Source organism: Sorex araneus, chromosome 4, assembly GCF_027595985.1.
Source record: "Sorex araneus isolate mSorAra2 chromosome 4, mSorAra2.pri, whole genome shotgun sequence".
NCBI lineage: Eukaryota > Metazoa > Chordata > Mammalia > Eulipotyphla > Soricidae > Sorex > Sorex araneus.
Genome location: NC_073305.1, coordinates 38,601,096 through 38,628,836, shown reverse-complemented (window position 1 = coordinate 38,628,836; position 27,741 = coordinate 38,601,096). Strand labels below are relative to the sequence as shown.

Below are 27,741 nucleotides of genomic sequence, written 5' to 3'. Positions count from 1 at the left end.
CCCTCTTGGGTGCTATTTTCTATCTGATATCTCTCTAGTTTACAGTACAGTCTCACTCACTTGAGGAAATAGCATCCATCTGTAAATATGTTGATTGGAGTGATAGCATAGCCTGTAGGGCGTTTGCCTTGCATGTGGCCGACCCAGGTTTGATTCTTCTGCCCCTCTCAGAGAGCCTGGCAAGCTACCGAGAGTATCTCACCTGCACAGTAGAGCCCACCTGTGGCATATTCGATATGCCAAACAACAGTAACAACAAGTCTCACAATGGAGACATTACTGGTGCCCGTTCGAGCAAATTGATGAGCAATGGGATGACAGTGATACAGAGATACAGTGATTTACTGTAGGATTACATAGCTTCAGATAGTTTAGGTTTATTAGGTTACTCCCATCACAGTGTTCCCATTCCTCTGTGTTTATCTGTAGCTTCTTTCTTAGTGTTCTGTTGACTTGTAAATATTGTTTTTCTCTTCTCCTTGAGTCCTTTGCATAGTTTATTCAGAGCCATGCCCTTTTTGTATGAACACAGGAAGACTTAGCAAATGCTATGCTTTTATAACCTGGGAGTCATTTGATTCTACATGATATTTTACTCCTGGGCATCTGTTCTCTCGATCTAAGCCTCAGCTGCCCTTACTTCCTAGCACCCCCAAAAAGCAGGGTCCCAACGAGGGACAGGACGGACCCAGGGCAAGCGGTGAGTTGTGTGTTACCCTGGCATCGAGATGGGCCTGACCAAAGTGCCTAATGCTTAACTATAAGTTAAGAGCTTGGTTATGGACAAATGTTGTCACGATCCAAACAGTGATAACTAGATTCGGACCCTGCTAGCGTTAGGAATGATTAATCTGGCCTGAGTGCTGTAGTCTGAGTCTGTGGCAAGATGTTCCCAGGAGAGCTACCTTGCAAGCCTCAATATATCTCTTGCTATGTCCATACAAAAATAACTAGTATTCAGATGTGAATAAGTTCTTGGACTAAGGAAAGGAGAAAAACCTTAAAAGGTATTTTACCTGCTGGCAGTCAGGAAGGGCTTTGGAATGCCCGGCCCTCAGGAAGGGCTTTCTTATGTTGATTTTGCTACTTGGCTGTGTGTAGCCTAGAGGGCAAGGTGAAGAGTGACAAGTAGGGAAAGAGACAGAGTGAAAGAGAATCCAGAGATGCTGTGGTAGATCCAGAGAGGACTGAGCTGGGAGTGCTGGAGATGAGAAAGATGGAAGATTGAATAAACAGTAACTAATCAGCAACCAGCGTGGTCCTCATTCTTCCTTCGCCTGTCCTTGGCCAACGGCCGTCCCGATCCAGCCCATACACAGTGGTTCCAGAACACCAAACGCAGGCAGTGAGACAGAGCCGCCCCGAGAGCCCGCAAGTGCACACGCCCGTTGGCGTTTTATTTTTTTACAGTTTACTACATTCATAACGCTATTCAGAACCCAGAGCACACCTGGTTCATAGTGAGTATTTTTAGAAGTCTGCTGAATGAGCAAGACTTTGCCTTTAAGTAGCCTATTCTTGATTTAATAATTTGCCATCTATATTCACAAAGATGGATTTATATTACTAATACTGGAGGCAGATCTCTCTCTCTTTGTGTGTGTGTGTGTGTGTGTGTGTGTGTGTGTGGGTGGGTGTGTGTGGGGGCATGAATGTGTGTGTATGCCAGGAAAGCTTTGTGAAAGAAAAAGAGCTAGAATTGGACCGTGAAGAATCCATATTAGTTGAACAGGGAAAGAAGGTTTTACAATCGAGACAGGGCTTGAGATGGGAGTGTTCATTCTGATAATCGAGATCTGAAAGGTTGGTTGGCCTCACAGAGGCTTTGAAAATCAGATAAACAAATGTTCAACTCAGTTATCTGAAGCAGCCAAAGGTTTATCAAAGTGAAGCACTTCTTTGAAACCCTCCTTCCTTCTCTTTTTTTTTTGCTGTCTTTCTGGCAATGACCAGGGCCATGCTCATTCTGGCTGTGGCTCTTGCATGCTTGACCACAGAGTTAGCAGGAGATTGCACATCTTTGGTTTAGAGTGTGTGTGTGTGTTAATAAGGTGGGTCGTCACGCACACCCGATTGTGGTCTTCATGCACCTTCTGCCGCAGTATTGACGGGAATCTCCTTGGTGCTCACACTTGCTCAGCAGCACTTGGCCAAGGTGCTGCCACATCTATGTAGTTGTGGTGTTTGCCAGGAGCCACACACTCTAATTCCAGGGCTGTATGCTGGAGATTGCATACTCTGTTGTAATTCCAGACAGCAGAGGTCGGATGGGAGGGGGCAGGGGGGGGCTGAACTTATGGCTGCACACTAGCAAAACAGGCACATTCAACTATTGAGCCATGCCCCGGGTCTGCAAAGCACAGCACTTGGACCTCTCAGGGGTAAACTTACAGTTAATGTGAATGCATGATTTTTTTTTTTAATCCACTAGGAAAGATTTGGGGAGAAAATGTTCTTGATTTTTAAAACTTCCTCTCATAAATACCATTTTGGGTCCTTTGAATACCATTTGCACATGAACAAATAAACATTATCAGTCAAAATGAGAATTCTTTCTTCCATGTGCAACTAGTAAATCACAAGCTGAGATAAGGTTGGCTTGAAGGTTGAAACTACTAGTTGCTAGAGTTCTTTCTTGTCAACTCTGTAGTTGAAACGAATGTCTCTGCAGTTTTCCCCCTCTCTCCCCAGAGTCAAGAACTCTGGCTACTTTGCATTCAGCAAAGTAACTGGTCAACAAATCCCAGAAAAGGAGACCTGAGATGTACCAAATCCGCCTGCGGGGAAGAGAGGATGACGCACTTACTAGCCGTGCAAAGGCCACTGCCCTAAGGCAGGACGACTGAACTGGGACAGTCCCCTGGGTAAAAATATGCCCAGAGGACACAGAGCGTGGAGGGGGAGGGGAGCATGAGGAGACACGTGCAGGTTGACATCTGGAGCAAGAGCCCTGAACAGGAATCCCATTTCACGAATTTCATTTCACCAGTCATCAGATTTTCCACGGGCTTCTTTCCTTTTGAATCTGCCTTCATGAAGGGAGCCAGCAGTAGCCACTTGGGGGAAAGTCTGTGCCTCCAGATACCCACTGGAGGGAGTCCAGTGTTTGTGGGAAAGGGAAGTTTTAGTTAAGGTCCATGAGGAGGAAGCCATCAAGTGAGACACCTGACAAGACCAAGTGCTTATTGGGCCAGAATAAAGGGAAGAAAAATGCAAAATTGGGGTCAATATTGAAACAACATGAAACTGCTGGACTTTCAACTTATTCTTCCTCTTGGGCACTTGGTGTGAAGAGCCCGACCTTGTTGTCACTCTGTCTCCCAGCAGTTCAGTGGATGGCCGGTGGGCTCTAAGGAGGAGCAACAGATCAGAGGAGCAGAAGGTCTTTCTAAAAGTTGCTACCACCTAAACCGGTATCAGAAAAGCACCCAGCCTTGGAACGTGACTTTAGTTGTGTGTTCGCTTGTGCTGGCAGGTGCCACCACATTGGTTCCAGGCAGCCCTTGAGTTCCAGGAGCTGTTTCTGGAGGGTCATTCGGAATCCACTGCGTTGTCAAAGGCGTGCTGGGAGGGTCTGCTATTCCTGGACGAGATGTAAAAGTACACGAGAAACGCCAGACACATCACGGCCATTACCATGAAGAAGATGAGGATGCCCCAAAAGGCCCGTGGCTCCAGGGGCAGGTGGATCAGGGGACTTTCGGCTGGAATCTGGTTGGTCAGATTGAGCATATAGCCGAGAGACCAGGCTATACTGCTATTCCCCACCTGTGGAGGAGAGGAAGATGGTTCAGTTGTCTGGGCAGGGCTGGAGGAGGGAATGGCATGCTTGGGCATACCCCGTGTCACCTTCCTGGAACACTCCCAGGAAATTGGGGCCTGGAGAAGTCAAAGGAGTTGTCCACATTCAGACACTGACTGCAGGGGCAGGGCCAGAAGCCTGGGCACAGGGACCATAAAGGCTCAAAGCTGGAGGGGCCTACTTCCTGCACGGGGGAGCCAAACACCACAAGAACTAATCATGCCGAGGGCACAGCTCACAGTGAGGATGTTTCTATTATTGGACTTCAAGTGTCTGGGGCTGAAGGAAGAGGGGGAAAGGTAGTTTAGTGAGCCCAGAATCCATTTCTAAACGAGCAGGGGTTAGTCCAAATGGGAAATGGACTTCTTTCAATTTTGCAGTTCCATATATTTTTTGTTTTTGTTTTTGTTTTGGCTTTTTGGGTCACACCCGGCGATGCACAATGGTTACTCCTGGCTCTGCACTCAGGAATTACCCCTGGTAGTGCTCAGGGGACCATATGGGATGCTGGGAATAGAACCCAGGTCCTCCGCATGCAAGACAAACGCCCTACCCGCTGTGCTATCGCTCCAGTCCCCTATTTTTGCTTATGAGCTTTACTGACGACGACAGTTTCAAATGTGTAATCTTCGAAATGAATTATTTTTGTGAAGTTATAATCATCTCTATTTGGATGATATTCTTTATCCTAAAGACTATCTGGTCAGATATGTAAGAGATGCATCTGTTTTCCTTTGGGTAGTATATCTCTGATAATTAAAGCTTTATTTTTTGACTGAAATGATAATATAGTGGGGAGGGTGCTTGCCTTGCACACCGCAGACCCAGGTTCAACCCCCAGCATCCCAAACGGTCCCCTGAGCACTACCAGAAGTAATTTCTCAATGCAGAGCCTGGAGTAACTCCTGAGTATTGCCAGTGTGGCCCCCAAACAAAATAAAAAACAAATAACTCTTTTGTTTTTGCTTTCAATGCTCTCAATATTTAAAACCTAAGGGTTGTTCTCATAAACTACATACCCTTGGGTTTTTTCCTCCCTCCCTCCCTCCCTCCCTCTCTCTCTCTCTCTCTCTTTCTTTCTTTCTCTCTCTCTCTCTCTCTCTCTCTCTCTTTCTTTCTTTCTTCCTTCCTTCCTTCCTTCCTTCCTTCCTTCCTTCCTTCCTTCCTTCCTTCCTTCCTTCCTTCCTTTCTTCCTTTCTTCCTTTCTTCCTTTCTTCCTTTCTTTCTTTCTTTCTTTCTTTCTCTCTTTCTCTCTTTCTCTCTTTCTCTCTTTCTCTCTTTCTCTCTTTCTCTCTTTCTCTCTTTCTCTCTTTCTCTCTTTCTCTCTTTCTCTCTTTCTCTCTTTCTCTCTTTCTCTCTTTCTCTCTTTCTCTCTTTCTTTCTTTCTTTCTTTCTTTCTTCTTTTTGTGTCACATCCATCCCGTGATGTTCAGGAGTTAAATAGTTAAACAGCAGGTGGTGCCTTGCATGCACCAGACCCAGGTTTAGTCCCTGGCACCTGAAATGGTTGCCAGAGCCCCTCCAGGAATGATACCTGAGCACAGAACCAGAAGTAGTCTTGAGCACGGCAGATGTGATTCACCTCCCCCCCTCCATAAGAGTGATACAGGTGTGCTTCTTTTTACAGATGAGAAATTTTAGAGTACTCTTAATTATGTTCCTGTCTCCTATACCCCACCTCCTCAATAGATATAAGCTACACTAGAATCCTAGACTATAGATGCTCTTGGTCACTTTTCTTTGGTGCTAAATATCTTTGTTTCACATAAATTTAAAGCTACAACATCATTTATTCTTCTTATATTTTTATGTTTTCTGGAACTTGTTGCTCCTTATCTGATGACTTCTAAAAATACTTTCCATAGAAGGCTTTTTATGGCAACCCCCCCAAAGTCTCTTTTATGCCATCCCATTTAAGTACTAACTTTTTTTTGGGGGGGGGTCACACCCGGCGATGCTCAGGGGTTACTCCTGGCTCTGCACTCAGGAATTACTCCTGGCGGTGCTCGGGGGACCAGATGGGATGCTGGGAATCAAACCTGGGTCAGCCACGTGCAAGGCAAACGCCCTACCCGCTGTGTTATCGCTCCAACCCCCTTAAGTACTAACTTGATTGAATATAAAATTCTTTCTTTTCAAATTGTGTTGGAGTACACATCAAACCCAGGACCTTACACACGCAAGATGTAACCTTACCAGAATAGCCATAACCCAATAAAATGATTTTTAAAAAGTTTCTTATTTACTTTTCTTTTTTTAATTTAGCTTTTGGACCACACTTATTGGTGCTCAGGGATTACTCTTGGCTTTATGTTCAGGAGTCACCTTGGGCAGTACCTGGGGGACCATGTGGTGCCGGGGATTGACCCAAGTCTCCTGTATGCAAATCATGCACTGAACCCAAAGACCTTTCTCTGGCCCTAACATTATTATTACTTTTTCTGTTTCAGGACTACACCCAGCAGTGCTCAGGGACTATTTCAGGCTCTAAATGACTTCTGGCAGTACAGGGGGCACCATATAAAGTGCCAGTGATTCAGACCAGGGCTGGCAGAACCCAAGGCAAGTGCCTACCCCTCCTGTACTCTCTGTCTGGTCTCAGACCCTACAGTTCTTTATGTATAAATAAAAGGGAGTTGAGACCTAGAATTCTGTATCCATCTACATTGTTACTGAATGGAAATTCATTTCTCCCTCCCCATAATGTACTCTTACTAACTAGATTCATTAGTAGCAAAGCTTAGAGAGTATATGCCGCCGACAGTCCTGTGTGTCTCCAGACATCCTTATTTTTTGAAGATGACTCAGTTTTATTTATGTAAAAGTAGACAGTCACAGGCCTAATGAAGGATATTGATAGGTTTAATCTAATTATTGCCATGGCTAATACTGAACAGACTGACTCCAGACATACTTCAGACGTCTACCAGCTATTCTTGAGGCAAGAAAACCCAGCCAACAACCTGCAAACAGATCAGCGAGGCTGAGACCTGCTGCAGGGCATAGTCCAGAGGCTGAGCGAGACCCCCTGGGAGCCCCTGGCAACAGTTGTGATTGCCGCTCTGGGCCATTCTGGACACTTGATGGGAGACACATGACCTCAGGTTTGTCATCACTAACAACATCCTTTTTCCTTTTGGTGGGGGGTCACACCCAACCATGTTCAAGGGTTTCCACCTGGTTCTGTGCTCAGGGATCACTCTTGGTGGGGACTCAGGGACCATATATAGTGCTGGGGATCAAACCCAGTTGGCTGCAAGTGCTCGAACCCACCTGTCCTCTCTCTCCAGTCCCTAGAGAACATTCTTATTTAATGGTACAATAAATCCCTCTTGTGCTAAAGTCCATAACTTACTCTGATTTATGTGTACAATGGACAGCATGTAGGTACCAGCCTCTTAAAAAAATTACTGCTGTATTTGAAGGTTCTTTTCTGTAGCACCGCCGTCCCATTGTTCATTGATTTGCTCGAGCGGGCACCAGTAACGTCTCCATTGTGGGACTTGTTGTTACTGTTTTTGGCGTATTAAATACGCCACGGGTAGCTTGCCAGGCTTAGGGAATGAAAATTCCCTGCATTTCTCTCTATCCACACCAGGTTCTCACAGCGCCCCTAGCTAGAAACAGCAGGCTGATAAGACAATCCTGCCCACAGGGCTGGGCTTCTCATGACATACTTCTGTGAATGCCACCTCTGCCTTCTCTCTACTCTGGAGATTAGTGTCAGAAGCTCAGTACTGCAGTTAAAGCACCATCTTATCTCGGTTTCTTCCGCAAACATCCACATAAACCCCCGTTTCAAGACAACTCTGTGCTTTTTGACTTACTTCTTTTTTAAAATGGACTTGGCGCCAGGTCTCCTCCGTGAATCTGTATCCATTCACAAGCAAGTGGTAGATGTAGTGGGCGGAGAAGCAATAGGAGCGGGCATAGTTCTCATTAAACCTGGGGAGCAGCAGTGGCAGCTGAAAAGAAGGTTCCAGATGGATAAGAGGCAGGCTGAACAGGCAGGTTTCAAAACGTGCATTTCAGAACACCTTAGGCTAAAAGTTATATATGTATTTTTTATTTTTAAAGAGGAGGCATATCTAGTGGCTCCTGAGGTCACTCCTAGGGATGCTGGGGGGGTCAAATCTTGGGCTACCACATGTGAAACATGTACTTCAGCCCTCTGTATGATCTCTCCAGTCTAATGGATATTTGAAAGGTTATCAGAGACAGGGCAATGGCTCAAAGGGCAGAGCACATGCCTTGCATGCAGAAGGCTCTAGTTTATTCATGCAGAAGGCATGAATTTATTCCATAAGGGTACTGGTGGGATGACACTCAAGCAGAGCAGAGAGTAGCCCCTGAGCACCACCAGATGTGGTTCACTGCCCTCAAAAATAGTTCTCACCCAGTTTCATAATAAAAAGTACTACATATAATAGAATGATATGATAAGACATTCTTATACAATATCAGCGATAATAATCTCTAAGTGTTGTATAGAGTGCTTAATGTGTATTAAATACTGTTTTTTGAAGAAAAACATTGATTTATTATTAGTGACTTATACTGTATAGATTTTAGTTCTGCTTCATACATTTATATATGTTAAGTCTCTCTGTATACTCCCCCGGTGCCCCACCCTGCCTTTTTCCCCACCCCACTCTTCAATTCATAACCATGATATTTTTTGCAGAACTTGGGAATAATTTTTGTTGTGAATTGTTTGTTCATTTGCCGTGGTTATTTATTTTCCAACATGGAGAAATACAGCTAGCTGTCTTTCACTTTCTGACTTCCTTTCCTTAGCATAATAGCCTTAAGTTTTTTTTCTTTTTCTTTTTTGTTCTTGGGTCACACCTTGCAGTGCTCAGGGCTTACTTCTGGCTTTGCTCTCAGGGAATCAGTCGTGAAGGGGCTCAACGGATCATATGGGGTGCTAGAGTTCAAACTCAGTTTGGTTGTGTTCAAGGTGAGTGATTTACCTGCTGTACTATCTCTACAGGACTAGAGCAATAGCACATCGGGTAGGACATTTGCCTTGCACTCGGCTGACCCGGGTTCGATTCCTCTGCCCCTCTCAGAGAGCCCAGCAAGCTACCGAGAGTATCCCGCCCACAGGGCAGAACCTGGCAAGCTACTCATGGTGTATTCGATATGCCAAAAACAGTAACAAGTCTCATAATGGAGATATTACTGGTGCCCACTCGAGCAAATCGATGAACAGGATGACAGTGCGACAGTGCTTTTATCTCTCCACTCCCACACCCTCCAAAATGACTTCCAGTTGTATTCATGTTGTCACAAAAACAAGATTTATCATCTGTTTGTTTGGCCACACCCAGTGGTGTTTAGGGGCTAATCCAGACAGCAAGGCCTTAACTCCTGTTAAATCTCTTCAGCCAGATTGACCTTTTTGTTTGGGATGGGTCAGTGACCTGGAAGCGGGGGTCTCCTAAGAAGTACTCAGGAAGCCCAGGGTCTCCACTGGTGATTATCTACCCACTGGCCTGATGATGAAATGCTTCTTGAACCCTGTGATACATCACCGGGGCCACTCTGGTGGTACCTGGGGACCTTCAAGGGTGTGCCCAGAAATGCTTCAGGAACATGTGTTGCTTGGAATCAAACCTGGATTGGGCACATGTCAGGCATGGGTCCTAACCATTACACTATCTCCCGGCCCTCAGATTCGCCTTTGTAAATCTCACTAGTTTCCACCAAGTATACACACCCAAACTATCTTTCCTGTCATCTGCCAATGGGTGTTCAGGTGGTTTCCATGTTTAGATTCTTGTGAATAATATTCCTATGGACATTATTTTCAAATTAGTCTTTTCAAATTAGTGGTTTTCTATATTTGGGTAACTAGGAGTGAGGGTCCTACATTCTATGGTATTTCTGGTTTTTGTTTTATTTTTGGCTTTTGGGCCACACCTGGCAGTTCTGAGAGGCTATTCCTGGCTTGGTGCTCCAGAGACACTCCTGGTCGTGTTTAGTAGAGCATGGAGTGAGTGGGACTTAACCTGGGCTCCAGCTTATTATGTTACCTCTCTGGGCCTCTGTTTTTAGTTGATGTGGTTTTATTTTGTTTCTTTGTTTTGATTTGGTTTTATTTTGGGGGCCATACCTGGCAGTGTTCAAGGGCTAGAAGTGACCAGGTTTTTAGAAGTGACCCCTGGGTGTGCTCAGGGGACCATACACAGTGTGAGAGGTTTGAGTCACACCTTGCAGTGCTCAGGATCAAGGTCAGAAGGCAAGTGCCTTATTCTCTGTACAATCTCTTCAGCCCTATTTTTAGTTTTTAAAGAGCCATCAAATTTTCCCTAGAGAATTTACAGTTTATATTCCCATCAATAGTGAATGTCTCCAAACTCCCAACAGTACTTTTGCTTCTGGTTGCTTGAGATAAGCCATTCTCACAGATGTCAGGTGACATGGCTTTGATTTGCATTCCCCAAATGATAAATGAAGTTGAATCTTTTATTTCATGGGCTGTTACAACCACCATGAATTCAGTTAGAACATGAATCTACAATGAGGGTATGATTCAGATCCCTTAGTACTCCCCATTTTATTGGGGGGTGAAAATGGGACATCAGTAAGACCATATTCATGATATGCACAGCTACGCACACAAACAGAATATATTTTATGCTCTTATTTTATACTGAATCAATGCTTTCTTTTTCTTTTCTTTTATTAATCCTTTCTTTTTCTTTTTGAGTGACACCTGACAGTGCTCAGGGGTTACTTCTGGCTCTGCACTCAGGAATTTCTCCTGGTTGTGCGTGGGGACCATATGGGATGCTGGGGGTTGAATCTGGGTTGGCTAGTGCCTTAACCTGCTATACATCACGCTGGCTCTGATACTTTCTTTTTAGATACTGACCTGACTCCAGCTCTGTGAGCAGAAATTCCAGGTGTTGGAGTTGAAGGTATCCAGGGGAAAGGTATCTGAAAGATTGAGAGCACTGACTGTGTAGTAGAATCCTGCAAAAGCCTGAAAGGAAAAAGCACAGGACAAAATTAATTCTTAGAACGGAAGACAGAATGGATATTTCAGGGTGGGCAATAACAAGAGAGAAGCAGGTTGGAGAAGAAAAACAGAAATGTGAGAGATAAAAATTTATTCAGTGGGCTGAAGGAAGGACTACTGCAGTGGCTTTTATTTTTCTCTCTTACCATAAATAAGCCTGTCACTTTTGGCTGATAGACCCCATTAAAGGAACAGTTTTCCTGGTCTTGGCAAGATTTGAAGTCAAATAGATGAGCTACTGTGTCCCGACACAGTGATGGGTCCCCAGTGCCTTCAAAAGTGATGATGTCATCATGTTTATAGCTGATGGGCTTCAGGTTCGCTGTGCACGGGCTGTTGAATATCTTCTCCATGGTGAAGTTGGTGGTGTAATTCCGAGGGTAGCAGGGGTTGGTGATACTGGTTTTGGTAGAAGCGTTCTGTAGGCACAAGAGTGAGGCATCAATAAACACCCTTCTGTAGAGGACCCAGTGTTCAACTATCGCAAGTTCTCACTATCACGACCCTCCAGTGATGAGAAAGGAAAACATCATTGTACCACTGGTATCGAGACACTCTGAGTTGTCCAGATCAGTGTCTCTTATCTCTGTGTCCCCTGCCCTACCAGTTAGCCCAATCTTGTTCCCATGTACACCACTTTTCACCTGTGGCCCTCTTGGAAAAAGGGGATTTACAGAAAGGAAACAAGGTCCTAAGGGAGGAGGCATGGTCAGGAAAAAACAATCTTCCTGAAATTTAAAAGTCATCCAGATGCCCACCAACAGTGTTGTATGACTTTTTTGCAGGATTATAATTTCAGAGATTCCAAGATGGCCCCTCAAGAACAAAAAGGAATAATGATGTCTGAGCACCGTTAGGTGTGGCTCCAAAAACAAAGATGAAAAAAGGGTATATTTTATTAGGGACTAATTTTTTAATTAAATTATTTTGGGTGTGTCTGGGCTTCCTTCTTTTCTTTGCTGAACATGTATTATTTTAACATCAGAAGAAAGAAAATCTTACTTTTAAGGGAAAAAAAAAGTGCAGGCTAGGAAGAGTGCTTCAAAACCTGGAGCAACTGCCTGACATACAGAGTTTGAGTTGATTTCCTGGTACTCCATGGTCCCCTGAGCATCACCGGCTGACACTGGTGGCCCCAGAGCATTGCTGGGCCCCAGTAGCACACGATCAAATATTTCTGGGAATGGCCTGTTGAGATCCCTGAGCACTTCTTGGGAGACCCCCCCAATTCATTAATTCATTAGAATAAAAGAAAATGAATGCACATTCTTAATATTAAACATTTCCTGAGAGTGAGAATTGAACCCTGAGAAAGCTTGATGCTAAGCTAAACTGTATAAAACCATGCCCCCAGCCCTCTGGAGACCCTCACCTGAGAGAGGAAGAATATAACCAGAGGGATCTGCTGAGCCAGTGCTCATGATGAGGCCTTGAGAACACATATTTGCCACAGAAGTACTTTCCAGACTGCTCTGGACATATGTTTGCTTGTGGGAGAGCCTCATTTAACCAAGATTCTTCCCTTCACCCGAGCCAGAAGGCCACCCTTATCCAGAGAGAAGCTGAAGAAGGGCCCCATCTTCGTGAAATGATGGGGGTTCTCATACCTCTGCTCCAGTCCTAAGCCCCTACCTTGAGACTTTCCTCCTCAAACCCAAGTGAGACCTAAAATAGGTGGTATCCTCACTTGTCTCCTACAAGCTACTGAATGTAAAATCATTCTTTCATCAGTATTCTAGCGCGCGCGAGTGTGTGTGTGTGTGTGTGTGTGTGTGTGTGTGTGTGTGTGTGTGTGTGTGTTGGGGCAAACACACATATCTTCCTCAGCTTGAGTCCAGTTGACAAGAGGAAACTCTCTGACCCTCAGAAAAACATGATTTCCCCTACCCCTCCTCCCTGGCCAAGACCAGAGAACTAGAGGGAGGTGCATCAAGCATTGCTGAAAAGAAATGAAGACAGAGAAGATTTCCCAGCGTCTCTCCTGGAAAGAAGTGAGTGTTCTGGTGACAATGCTCCAGTGAGATCATGGGGCTGGGTGATGTGGAGGGAGACCTTGCTGGGGAGAACTGGTCTGGTTCCCTGTGGGGTGAGTTTTGGCCCAGGGTGGGTGGGACATGAGCATGGAGTGGGCACTGAGCCAGGAACCAGGGAAGAGAAGCCGAGGGCACTTCTGGGTCGCGCTGAGATTCTCCTGATAGTGGATGTCACTCTCATGTCTGTGAGGCCAAGGGAGAAACTGTGAGGAGCTGGCTAGGGTGGGGATAGTGGATGATCCCCACACATCCTGAGACAACCACTTGCTTAATGAGGATGCGAGTTGTGGGTTGTGGCTATGACATTTTGGTGGGCCAGCCCACCTATTGCCACAAGTAGCTGGGTGGGGGATACCCTTCCCTTCCTCAACCACCAAGGTGGGCTGTAAGGTGAGGGGTTAACCTACAGGAGGTCTTGTGGTCCTGAATCCCAGGATCTGTGGCCTCTGGTGGCCTTCTGCCCCTTCCTCTAGCAAGGGCCCTGTTCTTCATTTCAGCCACCCCAACATGATTGGTATTGATGACTCCTCTCCATAGATTATGGGGTGGGGGGAATGTCTAGAGTTTCCCCCATGGGACTAGTGTCATTCTGGACATATGCCCCACTTAGCCTCAAGGCCATAGAATTGACAGCCTTCGAGCTGAGGCCTGCAGCAGCAACTATGCGCTGGTCTGTCAGTGCATGGTTCACTGACCCAATGTAAGGCACACAGCTGTCCTAGAATCACACCTTCCACTGGGCAGAAAACCTGCCTAATATAGGCCCGTCTCAAAGGAGAGCGGGTCTGGGCCAGGGCTCTGCTGCTGCCTGTCAGTAGGCATCTCTCTGGTGACCACTTTTAATAGATGTCCGCACTCAGGGGAGACTCAAAATTCTCAGGTTTATTTAGCTTCTGATTTAATAACGGTTGGAATCTATAAAGGGAACCCAAGTCTTAAATCATTTTCAAACCAACCAGAGTTTCTAGAACATCCCTGAACCTCTGACTCAGATGTGGTGGAAGCAATGAAGGGAAGAAAGAGAGAGACAAAGACAGAGAACTGAAAGATGTTATATGTTGTTGCTCACACTGTTAGTTTTTTGTCTGGGGCCACACCCAGCAGTGCTCAGGGGCTGCCTACTCTTTGCGTGGTACTTGAGGTTCGCTGCTGGCTGTGCCGGGGACAGGGCATAAACCCTAAATGCGAAGCGTGTGTTCATCCAATTGAGCTAAGTCTCTGGCCCTCCATGTCCCTTTGACTTGGAGGACAAAGCATTAATCTCAGGAGAGAAGGCCCCTCACCCTCCGGTAAGCGGGTTCCTCCACCCGTGCGTCCCTCCTCCCTCCACCCCCCACAAACGTTTGCTGCCCTGGATCCAGTACCTTAAGCAATATTGCCTGGAGTTTCTTCTCAGCCTCGTTCCGCCCATAGCACTGGAAACTGTGTGTGTAGAGCTTGTACGTGTATCCATAGAGAGACACTTGCATGATCCCACTGGTGTTCCGCTCCACATTCTCTCCCACCGCAAAGGATATCTGGGTGGAGGCACCGCCTAAATCCAGGGCGCCTGTGGTCTTCGCCCCGTGGGGATGCACCCACATATTCCAAAGGCTTTTCTGCAAAGTGAGGAAATGAAGTAAGGCAAAGCCAAAGACACCACTTCAATGCTCTGTCATGTAAGCCTGCCGGGTTTTCCAGCCCAGACCCATTCTTGCTGCTAAGACATAGGACACGGGGAGCATGGTGGGCCAGATGTTTCCTTTATCTCAGGGGGTGTGTGTTCAAGTATGGACAGAGACTGAACAGGAAACAAGATGAGATGTTGACAATCAGGCGTAGTGGGCTTGGGACAAACTGGAGAGTTCATGAGCTGGACTCTGTTCTAGCACCATTGTGACCAGACTGAATCCACTGCAACCGGATCTTCTTTCTCTCTCTCTCACTCTCTCTCTCTCTCTCTCTCTCTCTCTCTCTCTCTCTCTCTCTCTCTTTTAAATTAATGAATCACCGTGAGGTACAGTTACAAACTTATGAACTTTCATGTTTGCATTTGGTTTACAACCCTTGGGAGGACCCACTCAGGTTGAAAGCTGCATACCAAAAGTAGACTAGAGGCCGAACATGATGGCAACTCCATACCTCTGTTGCAAACTACAACACCCAACAGGAGAGAGAACAAAAGGGAATGGCCTGCCGCAGAGGCAGGTTGGGGTGGTGGGGGTTGGGGTGGGGGTGGTGGGAGGGATACCGGATCTTCTTATTTAGAGTGGGGGTGTGTGTGTGAAATGGTTAGGAGAAGCTAGAAATATGGAATTTTAATGTGAATTTCCCAGGCAATCCTTGGTGACAGTTAATTAAAAATTAGAGATACATATTTGAGGGGGAAGAAGCCAGCTCTTGGGCTGGATGTGCTGATGGTGCCCTGAGTTGATGTCTTCTGGAGCCTGGTGGTTGCTCCAAGAGCATTCCTCCAGCTCACCAGAGCAGCAGTGAGTGCAGGAATTGGAGTCGGGGAGACTGAGGCAACAGAAGCCTGGGAGCAGACTGCCTGAAGTCTGTACCTGTCAGACGACTGTGGAACTTCTTGGAAGGACCCATCTCCAGCTGCCCTTCATAAGACCCCTCACAGGTGTTGGGTTTAGACCTCCCTCCCTCCCGTTTCTGACAGGCCCAGAAGGGGATGCTGTCCTCACTCTGCCATGCATTTGATCTGATTTTTTTCTCTTTTTCTTTTTAGCTTTTCGGGTCACACACCCAGCGATGCACAGGGGTTACTCCTGGCTCCATACTCAGGAATTACTCCTGACGGTCCTGGGGGACCATATGGGATGCTGGGAATCGAACCCGGGTTGACTGCGTGCAAGGCAAATGCCCTACCCACTGTGCTATCATTCCAGCCCCACATTTGATCTGCTTTTTGATCCATGTTTTCACCCCAGTCCCACATGGCTTCCGCTACCCATGTCTTGCTGGTGTTTCCTTACCACATTCCATGATAGAGCGACTCAGGAGAGAGGGCCCTGTTTACGCACCCTGGCCAAAGCGCCCCCTCCCAGGTGAGGGGATATACAGCAAAATACGAAAAACTAACAAACAAACAAGGCATTTTTTTTCACACACCTCCAGGAAATTTCCCATTAAGTAGTTGGCAGTAATCCATCCATAGACCCCTTCGTCTTGCCCAGAAATGATCTGAGCACCTCTGAAATCAAAGGGCTGGGAGTTGAAGTAGTTTTCGATGCTTGTAAGGACCTCATTGGCTGCAGATTCATTTTGCAACCTAGGCAAGGCGCAGAACACAGAAGGCTGAATGTTTAGTGAGCAGTCTCAGCAATACCTCCCTCACTTGCGATACCAACATCCCCACCCCCCTGCCAGCAGGGATGGCCTCTCGGATGTGTGATGTATGGTCATTCCTTCTCCAAGGGGAAGTCCCCCAGGCCACCATGACATCAGCTATGATGTTAACCTTTGAAACTGTCTGGCAGGAAAACAGCTTGCAGTAAAAATAGTACTTGTTCTCTTCTCCCTACCAGTTTCTGTCCAACTGGATTGGCGGAGGATTGGCATGGGTAAGGGGGGCAGATCAAAGTTCTAGAACCAGGTATTGTATGCAGGAGGCCCAGAGTTCTCTCCCTGGCACCATATGCTCCTCAACCTGCAGCCCCACTGTGTTCAGCCCTGATGACAGCCAAGTACCACCTGTGTCCAATCAGCTTGATCATATAGCACTGGGAGTGGTCCTGGGCACCCCCGAACAACCCTCCATTGCCTCAAAGATAGGTAATTTCTTGGGAGAAACAACTATAAGTGCCTTCATCAGACCAGAGTGAAGGGGAGCTTAGTGGGAAGCGGGATGTGGTGCTCAGCTGCCCCTGCTTTGCTCTGAAAGAGGGCTTCTTCCAGAGAGGATGTTAGGACCCCCAGGGCTGTCCATGGATGGGTCCTATGTGCTGGTCCCTGAACAGAATGAGCCTCCTTCCACTGCAGGTCACTCTGGTGCCGTGTGGGAGATTACCTCTTTCTTCCTCAGAGGATTAGGAATCTTGGCAACCACTCAGTTTGGGCTCAGGAAGAAGAAAGGTCATTGTTAGAAGCTGCACTTCATCCTGATTCAGTCGCACATTCTTACAGTTGGAAAAGAACTCAGTTTTCCTAGTGCGATCAGTTCCCATTGCATTAAAAAAGCTGACTTTTTAGCAATTAAAATGCCAGCTAATTCCTCCAAAGAAATGGATCACTATTAGAAACCATTTTACGAGGAGGTGTTAATATTTACTGTATTTAAATAGGGTGTGGTTTCATTATCCACGGTTTTTGTCACGGGCTGTTACATCACAGAGCCTTTTCTGTACTGAGAGCACTGGGAGTGAAGAAGCAACTGACAAAATTCTTGAAGAAAGAAATAGCAGAAGGAGGAGAAATTTCTGTGTTGTTTCTATTTCAAATAAACTCAATCATTTTGAAACATATTGTAGATTCCAAGTGTGAACAAAGAAATCTTTGCATTCGACCTGGTCAATCAGGACTCTAGAAAGAGAAGCAAGAATAGGAAAGAAGGGGCTGGAGCGACAGTACAGATGGAAACTAAGGCACTTGCCTTGCACACGACTGACCTAGGTTTGATCCTGAGCACCTCATATCGGCCCTTGCACCATAAGGGAGTTATCCTTGAACACAGTTCAGTATATGCATTCCCCTCCCCCCCAAAAAAAGACTAGGACAGAAAATAAGGAAAAAGCCCTGATCACAGTTGATCTGTTGTTTGTGTGTTGACTGTGTTTCGTGATTTTTCCCCCCCTTTCTTTTATTTTCTTGTGGTCCCAAGAATTGAACTCTGCAGTTTACATAGGCAAGGTAAGTGTTCCATTACTTGGTGACTTCTGTTGCTGATGGTGTTAGAGGTTCTGTTTGTTGCTTTACATGTTCTTCATGCCCACGTGCTTTCCCTTTATTGCACTCTTGGACAAAGTGTCTCTGAGTCAGTGCTGCCTTTGGGGGATGAAGCCTTATTGTCAAAGGTTTTGTTCTGGGGCCATATCTGGAAGTACTCAGGACTTATTTGTGGCTCTGTGCTAAGGGACCACCCCTGGTGGGTTTCAGGGGACCATATGGGATGTCCAGGATTAAGCCCGGGTCAGCCATGTGCAAGGTTAAGTGCCCTGCCCGTTTTCCACGAACTGTTTTTTAATCCTTTCAAGGTCAAGGAAATACTGTAATGGAGTAAAGATGAAGAGAAGAGAGCATTTGAAACATGCTAGTGGGCTAGAAGTTGTGGCTACAAATTCAGAAGGAACTACTTAACTGAAGAAAATAAGAGACTGGTTTCCCAATAAGAGTGGCTTTGTCTGGCTATCTGAGGGGGAGGTGCAGAGATTCTATTATTGTAAGACAGATTTCGGGGACAATTGTACATGGGTAAAAGTTACATTGCTAGGTGTTTCTCTCAGTGGAGTTAGTGGTATACAGATACCCAGAAGTTTGTAAGAACCTGAAAGACAACATGCGTTCATGCCGGAGACCTGAGTTTGATCATAGTCCCAGAGCACCGTCAGAAGTAACTCCAAAGAACAGAGCCAGGGATAGCCCCTGGGCACCATTCTGCATGACCCCCAAGTCAAAATAAAATAAAAAGTTTCAATTTTGCTTATTGGGCTCTCCGAGAGGGATGGAGGAATCAAACGCGGGTTGGCCACATTGCAAGGCAAATGCCCTACCCATTGTGCTATCGCTCCAGTCCTGATTAATATTTAAATTAATTAATTTTATATTGGATACATCTGGCCATGCTCAGGATTTGCTCTGGATCTATGCTCACAGATCACTCCTGAAGGGTTCTGGGTGCCATGTAAACTGCCAGGGATTGAACCTGGGTTGCTGCATACAACCAGCAGTAAGTGTGCCCACTGTACTATCTCTCCGATCCCCACAAAAATGTTCCTGCTTTTCTGAAAACAAAATAAAACAAAACCCCACCCAAAACGAGTTACACTCCATAAGTAGATCTCACGTTATCTTCATTTTTTTTTTTTTTGTTCTCCCACAGCATTCTCAGTAAAATCACCAAGGGAACAAAAATCAATTTTTAGAACTGTTTCTGGTATTAAAATAAAGGCCCAAAAGTTTCCCAGCTTTGAGAGCTTTAAACTTAGGTCAAAATATGGACTTCTTTCTTTTGAATTTGTTCCCAGAAATAGTTGCGTCCTTGGCTAGGTTCAGCACATTCTTGGCTATTTTGGTGCGGTGTGTTCATCTGGGCCACCGCAGCCCTTACCTGAGCAAGCGCATCCCGGCCGTGGCCCCCAGGTAAAGGCGGGTAGATTTGTGGAGTTGTTCTGGAATCTGCGCTTTGACTTGTTGCATGCAATTTTCAAAAGCTTTGGGGGCCTCTTGGGGACGATTTCCATAGCTGGAGATCCCGGAGCCTGGAAGACAATCCATCAGAACTTCTTCTTTTTTTTTTTTTTTTTGCTTTTTTTTGGGGGGGAGTCACACCCGGCGATGCACAGGAATTACTCCTGGCGGTGCTAGAGGACCATATGGGATGCTGGGAATCGAACCCAGGTTGGCCGCATGCAAGGCAAATGCCATACCCGCTGTGGTATCGCTCCAGCCCCCATCAGAACTTCTTAGCCTTCTCAGGAACCAACAAGGGCAAAAAAACTTTTACATATAAGACAGATAAGTTAGGTACAAAAATGAACAGGGTTTGGCCGGGCATTGCAGTAAGTGGAGATGCTAAGGTCCTGATAACTCCTCAAAGCTGAAAGGAAGGAATTACAGAAGTGAGAAAAAATAAGCAGAAAAAACTTGCCTCTCACCGCCACACCCCACTCCAACGTTTTTTTAAGGAGGTTCCAGGTGAGCTCAGGAAGTCCAGAGGTCACTCCTTAAACACGCTCTCTGCACTATCCCCGGCCCTCCCAGGTCTTGCATTTTCTCAGGGCTGGAGAGACCAACAGGCTAAGCACATGGTTTACTTGTGTGAGGCTGGGATCAATCCCCAGCATGGAAGGACCCTTGAACGTGCAGTTGGGAGCAGCTTCTAAGCATTACTGGCTGTAGCACTAACTTTTTTTTTTAAGTTTTAATTATGGAAAATTCTAATTATAAATAAAGGTAGGGAGAATAGTATCCTGAATCCCATATATATAGCTCTCAGCTCCAAAGAGTGATCAATGATTTTTTAAATTTTTTAATTAATTTTTTAATTCACTAATTAAAAAAAAGTGAGGTACTGTTACATACTTACAAATGTTCATGTTTGTGTTTCAGTTAAACAATGATCAGTTACCCATCCCTCCACCAGTGCCCATTCTCCACCATCAATGAAGGAGTGATCAATTCTTGCTTCATCTATATTCTCCCCTGTTCTCACTCTACTCAACAAACTTCAGACAAAGGATTATTTCACTTGATGAATATTTTTACTACTTCTCACTAAAAGACAAGAATGGCTTAAGAAGCATACTTATAGCCTGACTACTATACTTATAAAATTTAAAATAACATATAGTATAATAAAAATGTAATTCAGGTTCACATTTCATCCACGTTAATATTTTATCCCCCCGCCCCACCCCTGTCAGAACCAGGGTTCAAATTCCACCCATTGTTTAATTGATATCCCATAAGCCTCTTCAGAGTTGGTAGCTCTTTTGAAAAATTTATTACTAAAATTATTATAGTTAATTTGGGCACGAGAGATAGTACAGCAGGCAGGATGCTTGTGTTACATGTGGTCAACAGGGGTTTGATCCTCAGCACCCTTGCCAAGAGTGATCCCTGATTATGGCCGGGTTTGGCTCAAAAATTAAAAAAGAAAAAAGAAAAAAAATGCCGTTAAGGTAACATGTAAATATTTATGGTCTTAAAAATATTTAAAAAATTAAGTCACTGTGCTTTGCAAAGTTGTTCATAACAGTCTCACGCATACACAGAGTCAATATTTATGGTCACACCTCACCATCACCAAAGTGCCCAGTGTCCACCACTGTCATCATACCACATCTGGGCGGTCACACTCCAATCCCATCCAGCCCTCCCCACAGTACTTGGTCACCTTAGTTTGTCATCCAAGGCTAGGGGTTATCATTGTTGGATACTGTCTATGACCTTGTTTTTTTAATCTCTACACCCCTGTTGAGTAAGATCATCTGGTGTTTGTCCTTCTCCAAGTGTTGATGTGTTTTAAGTTTTGAATGATAAAACAGCAAACTCATACTGTTTTCGGACACAGAGACAATACATCTGTGAAGAATACTGGATAGTTCCTGAAAGTTTTGGGCAGCTAGTCAGTGAGCTGAGCTGTGCTGTTTCCCCCTTTCACAGTCCTGGTCTCTGACACTGCGGGGAGAAGGCTCATTACACACGTCTCTATTTCCTGCTTGGTCTCTGGTAGTCTGTAGATTCTGCCTTCCCTTTCCATTTTCCTCTCATAATTAAAAATAACATTCTTTGCGGTTTGATTTGCCCCATAGAGTTTTCCACCATCTAGAATTTGCTGAGTGCCTCCTCAAGGTCCATTTAACCGGTTACTATGGACCCTGTTTTTCCAATCCAATGGTAACTGCACGGAGAGCCTTAACTCAGAGTCAGCACCTTTCCCAGAATACTTTAGTGTGCACTCCTGCCCGACAGGAGGTGGCCACTGTCTGTCTCTTTCTGTGCTGGTAACAGGCATAAATGAACATTGCTTAGCTCCATTAGTCCATTACAGGATGCAAAGTGGTGATGCTTTATTTCCCTAAATCATGCTTCACTTCCCTAAAATGCTTTTATGGAAGAGAAGCCTTCCCATCACTAACTCCTGGTCACCCCACAGTAGCTTATACAGGAAAGACAGGATAAGCCCTTCCCCTTACCAGCTTACAAAAATAAAGATGGCATCTCCAAGACCCACCTTCATTTTCACCAGTGATGAATTTTATTTCTTTTGTTTTTAGGACCACATAAATATATTTTATTTTGCAGGGTTTTGAGTCATAGCTGGCAGTGCTCAGGATTTACTTCTGTTTCTGTGCTTAGGGATCACTAAGGAGTTACTCTGGGGGCAGATGTGGTGCTGGGGATTGAATCTAGGTCAGCTGTGTATAGATCAAGTACCTTCACTGTAGCACTGTATCACTGTCATCCCGTTGCTCATCGATTTGCTCGAGCGGGCACCAGTAACGTCTCCATTGTGAGACTTGTTATTACTGTTTTTGGCATATTGAATACGCCATGGGGAGCTTGCCAGGCTCTGCCGTGCGGGCGGGATACTCTCGGTAGCTTGGCGGGCTCTCCGAGATGGGTGGAGGCAAGTACCTTGTTCAAAAGATATATTTAATGTATTTCTCTATCTTGGGCTGGAGCGATAGCACAGTGGAATACAGTCACAATATATTATGATGTCATTTATTATTATAATTCTATATTTATAATTGCAGTATAGTATGTGCTAAAAAGCTATGTGCCGAAACAGTCCCCTCAGTAGCACTGCTGGGAGCAATCCAGGAGCACCAAGTCAGGAGTATCCCTGAGCCCTGTCGGAATGGTTCCCTTTTCTCTCCTACCACAAACAAAAGAGAGCTGAGGAACACACAGGGACTCAGAGTTACAGACAGCAGCACAGGGACCAGCAACAAAGACGGCTCCTAGTGGAGACACGGCAAAAGGCAGCAATGGAGGGCTGGGTGTTGGCAGGGCTGGTCTGAGAAAGACATTTCTGAGGCCGGGGCATCCCGGAGACAGGGCTGGGTGAGCAAGCACCCACCACTCCCTCAGAATGTCACGTCAGGGGAGTCCTGGGGAAATTCACATCTGAGAAACCAGAGACTCAAATTATCTTTGGAGAAACCATGTGTCCTGGAGGGAACGATACCAGCCAACCATAAGCTCTGTAATTTAAGCTTTCATTCCTGGTAATTCTGAATATATATGGCTCCCGGGCTACCATGATGAAAGGGAAGATCTATTTATGGATGTGCTGTGGGTTCCATGCCCCACCCCTCTCCCAAATCATGTCCCTGGTGGGTCCAGGAACCCTGCCTGGTGAAATGCCCATTTTTCTCTACAGCGCAAGGGCCCTCAGGATTGAGTAGGTGAAAGTTCCCTTCCAGGTCAGAAAATAGATTTTTTTTTTTTTTTGGCAGAGGGAGTGACAGAGGTGCATCACCCAAGTGCTGCCCAGGAGGCGTGTATGCCCCTCTGAGTGATTCTTGGTGAACTAGGCTGGTGGTTCAATGTGAAGGCCTAAGAAAGTGGTGCTGCGGGGGCCCTGCAGTGTAGGAGTTGCCCAGTGATGCACAGGGGCCTCCAGAGCGGCACCATGATGCTCAAAGGACCACATGGTGCCAGGACCACTTGGGCCAACCACACGCAAGGCCTGTGTCTTAACCCTCATACTATCTCTCTGGCCCTCTAAAGATAGATTTAGTTTTGTTTCTTTGGGCTTCCCAAACAGAGCTCAAGGTCTCCAGGACACTCCCAGTGATTCTTGGTCAGACGGGTCAGTGGGCCAATGCACGGTCTGAGGAGATGGCACTGTGTGGACTGTGTGGTACAGGGACCACAGGATAACCCCACTATGCCTGGGGTCCTCCATAGCCACATCACATGTTGCTCAGGAGCCCATGTGGTGTCACATCATGCCTTGAATGTGCCCTTGCCCCTGTACTACCTGCCAGCCTAAGATAAAGGTTTTATTTATTTTTCAGTGCCAGGACTAGGTGCCAGGTTCAGGGATTGAACCCAGGACCTCCAGCCTTAATGACAACTCTTAGACAGAGGAGCTTTTGGGTAGGAATATTCACCATGAACTCTAAAGCATGGTAGGTAACTCATGAATAATGAACAGTCAACACTTAATTGGGTGATTACTACAAACCAGGCATCTCCTTTAAATATATAATTTAATTTATTCATGTGCGTTTGTGTGGGCTGGAGCAATAGCACAGCGGTAGGGCATTTGCCTTGCATGCAGCCGACCCAGGTTCGATTCCTCGGCCCCTCTCAGAGAGCCCGGCAAGTTACTGAGAGTATCTCCCGCATGGGAGAACCTGGCAATCTACCCGTGGTGTATTGAATATGCCCAAAACAGTAACAAGTCTCACAATAGAGAGGTTACTGGTGCCCGCTCAAGCAAATCGATGAGCAATGGGATGACAGTGACAGTGACAGTGACAGTGTGCGTGTGTGTGTGTGTGTGTGTGTGTGTGTGTGTGTGTGTGTGAGCCATACCCAGAATTATTCAGGGCTTATTCTTTTTTTTTTTCGCTTTTTGGGTCACACCTGGCGATGCACAGGGGTTACTCCTGGCTCTGCACTCAGGAATTACTCCTGGCGGTGTTCAGGGGACCATATGGGATGCTGGGAATCGAACCTGGGTCGGCCGAGTGCAAGGCAAACGCCCTACCCACTGTGCTATCGCTCCAGCCCCATTCAGGGCTTATTCTTGACGCTGTGCTCAGGGATCACTCCTGGAGGAGCTTGAGGGGCCTTGTGGGGGTACTGGGGAACAAGCCCACGTCAGCCATATGCAAGGCAAATGCCCTTCCGGCTGCACTAGCTCTCCCACCCACATTAAACCACTCCTCCTGGGTAAGTGGGATAATGAATGATAAAGTCCATCTTAGAGATGAGGAGCTCACAACTCAAAGGCAACTTTGCAAAGCTCAGGCATGGGGATAAGTAGCATCTGAAGGGCCCTCTTCCACTCTGCCCTCTCTTCAACACAAAGAGTGGGAGGGGGCATCAATCTCACTAAACCTGGGGAGCAGCGGTGGAAGCTGGAAGGAGGTTCCAGATGGATAAGAGGCAGGCTGGACAGGCAGGCTTCAAAATGTGCACTCCAGAACACCTTCGGTTCAAAGTCCTATTTTTTATTTTTTAAAGGGGGAGCAGGCCTGCTGGCTCTTGGGGCCACTCCAGGCGAGGTGGTGAGGGAAGGCTCAGAGCCAGCGCCCTTGGCTGAGGTCAGAACAAGGGCACGGCCACCCGTGTCCTGCAGATGATGGTCCCAGCAGTGCTTGGCCCACACCACGGTGCTTATTGTGGTGAGCCCAGCACAGCACGCAGAAGCCACTTCAGCCAAAGGCTGGTGGCACCGCTGTCTCCTCTTTCTGGGTTTGCCTCAGTCAGCCACAGAGAGCTGCCTTGCTCCACTCCCTGGCCTTCCCGGGATGGTGACACTCAAGGGCTGAGGGATGGCTGGGCAGGGCCAACCCTGGGTACCCAAAGACTCTGAGATACAGCTAATTCTGCTTCCCATGACTTCCAAGAACGTCTACAGTTAAATAGTGCACTGGGGGTGGGGGGATGAAACAAACCCCTCAGGGCCTAGAGAACATCTGGGCTGTGGGCTGAGTCATACCTGGAGCCCGTTCAGGTCACAGGTAAGCTCCCAGATCACAGCGCTTTAAAGAAGAGGCCTTGAAGACGTGCACTCAAACACTTTTCAACTGTGCTCCATGGCGTGGGCTAAAGGCAGAGTTATAAAGCTTCTGCTTAGAAGGTTATCTTTGTGGCCTTAGGCGAGGAAATGGTTTCTTTAGAAAAAGGACCCAGTTAGGATAGAGAAGGGGGCCCGTATAACAATAACAGCTGTAAACGATTACTCTGGACAAGAACTGAGTGTGGAAAGTAGGTAAAGGGATATAGATGATAACCTTTCAGTGTCTGTATTGCAAACCATAATGCCCAAAAGAAAAGGGAGGGGCGGGGCTGGAGTGATACCACAGCAGGGAGGGCGTTTGCCTTGCACATGCCGACCCAGGTTTGATTCCCAGCATCCTATATGGTCCCCTGAGCACCACCGGGGTAATTCCTGAGTGCAGAGCCAGGAGTGAACCCTGTGCATTGCCGGGTGTGACCCAAAAAGAAAAATAAAAGAAAAGGGAGGGGTGGGGAGATAGACAGAGACAGAAACAGAGACAGAGAGAGAAGAAAAGTGCCTGCTATAGAGGCGGTAGAGGGAGGGAAATTGGGGACATTGGTGGTGGGAAATGTACACTGGCAAAGGGATGGGTGTTGGAACATTATATGACTGAAACCTAATCATGAGCAACTTTGTAATTATGCATCTCACTGTGATTAAATTTAAAAATAAATAAAAATTGGGGCTGGAGCAATAATACAGCGGGCAGGATGTTTGCCTTACATGCAGCCGACCAGGGTTCGATTCCCAGCATCCCATATGGTCCTCAGAGCACCACCAGGGGTGGTTCCTGAGTGCAGAGCCAGGAGTAACCCCTGTGCATTGCCAGGTGTGACCCATAAAGCAAAACAAAATAAATAAATAAATAAATAAAAATTTAAAAATAAATAAGAAGGAGAGAGGTCAGGACTGCAGTTAAGTGGTAGAGCACTTGTCTTGAACATGTAAGGCCTTGAGTTTGATCCCTAGCAACACAAAAATAAAACAAATATATTTGCATTATGTATACACACATATAAACACACACATATATTTAAAGAACAACTCATAAAGATGAATAACTGTATCTACGTAAAAATTAAGATCTTGTATTCATCAGAACATTGTGGAGAGTGAAAGACAAACCATAGGCAAGGAGATTGTTAGCCATAATATGATAATAATGAGAGCAAAGCACTCATTGAGATAATTAAAAATGAATCTCAGTACATCAATAAGACAAACAAACAATTCAATAGAAAATAAATGAACAAGAGATGCAGAAAAGCACTCCACAAAAGAAGAAAATGAGAAATGGGGAGGAAAAAAATGAAATGGGAAAACATCTAACAGAGAACGTCAGCCTTATGAACTCCCAGGCCTGGTAAAAGTCCATCAGCTGGTGTGAGTGGGACTCAGGTTAATACAGGTGAATCCTAAAACCCCAACATTACTAAAAAAATGAATTATAGAAGAATATATGTTTTATTCTGCTCACCTAGCTAGGAGGGTTTTGTTGTTGTTATTGTTGTTTGGTTTGGGAGCCACACCCAGAAGTGCACAGGGATTACTCCTTGGCTCTTTGTTGAGGAATCACTCCTGGGGGCCTCCAGGGACTGAACTGGATGCTAGGGATTGAACTGGGCTGCCTGCAAGTCACGCGCTCTACCCGTTGTACTACTGTTCCAGTCCCCCTTAAGCATGTGTTTGATTCCATTTTAAAAACCAGGAAAAGCTCAATACAAAAAGACCAACTGTGAGGAAGAATGAGAAAAGTGTTAACCGGAAATTCAGGCTGTGTTCTGAATTGGGGCTGGAGCAAGGCTGCACGGAAGGGCCATTAAAGATGCTGAGAATGTTCAATAGTGTTCTATTTCAGGGCTTGCCAGCTCCCGGGCCAAATTCAGTTCACAACTTTTTTTTTTTAAATATAGCCTGTGAGCTATATTAAAAAAGCTTTTCCTTTTCCTTTTTAATAGTGGGTGGAAAATTAACAGAAACATCTCATCTTGTAACACATCAGAATCCATGAAAGCCACCATTTCCAGGTCCATAAATCAAGCTTCCTCAGTACCCAGAGTCTGTGTGCAGAGTGTCTCTCAATCCACTCCATCTCCTTCCTGTCTCCCACACCTGCGGCCTCCCTAGCCATCCCTTCCCCAGTTGGAAGCCCGGTTTCCATGTGTTGCTCATCTATTTGCATGTTTTATGAGTTGAAGCACTGGCTCCCTTTGTTCTACTCCTCCTAAACATAGTTGCATAGTGAAAGGCTTGGAAGACCCAGGGATCTTCCCCACTCCCCTCTTGCCTCCCCCCAGAGTGTAAAGCAGCTATTCGCAGCACCCAAGGACAGACTTCAGATTGCCTGCTCTCTGCATTCCTCTCCTGTAACACAACCCAAGGTGTGAGCAGGCATGCTCTGGCCCCCTACATCCTAAGCAAATTGGGGACTCAGATAACCCACACCAAACATGGGATGTTTTGTTTGCCTCTGTTAGGGGGA

The 27,741-nt window shown here is 46.0% G+C and overlaps 1 protein-coding gene across 1 annotated transcript in view; it reads right to left on the bottom strand.

Annotated features, from left to right (window-relative positions):
• The window catches only part of ENTPD3 (ectonucleoside triphosphate diphosphohydrolase 3), a 43,365-nt gene continuing 15,624 nt past the window's right edge, over window positions 1–27,741 (bottom strand). Inside the window, exons 5-11 of the mRNA XM_055135903.1 lie at window positions 19,119–19,269; window positions 15,965–16,124; window positions 14,227–14,460; window positions 10,976–11,248; window positions 10,683–10,793; window positions 7,630–7,767; window positions 1–3,768 (exon numbers count right to left, since the gene is read on the bottom strand). Of these exons, the coding sequence (XP_054991878.1) occupies window positions 3,532–3,768; window positions 7,630–7,767; window positions 10,683–10,793; window positions 10,976–11,248; window positions 14,227–14,460; window positions 15,965–16,124; window positions 19,119–19,269 (1,304 nt within the window). The 3' untranslated portion in view covers window positions 1–3,531. The remainder of the gene's footprint in view (window positions 3,769–7,629; window positions 7,768–10,682; window positions 10,794–10,975; window positions 11,249–14,226; window positions 14,461–15,964; window positions 16,125–19,118; window positions 19,270–27,741) is intronic.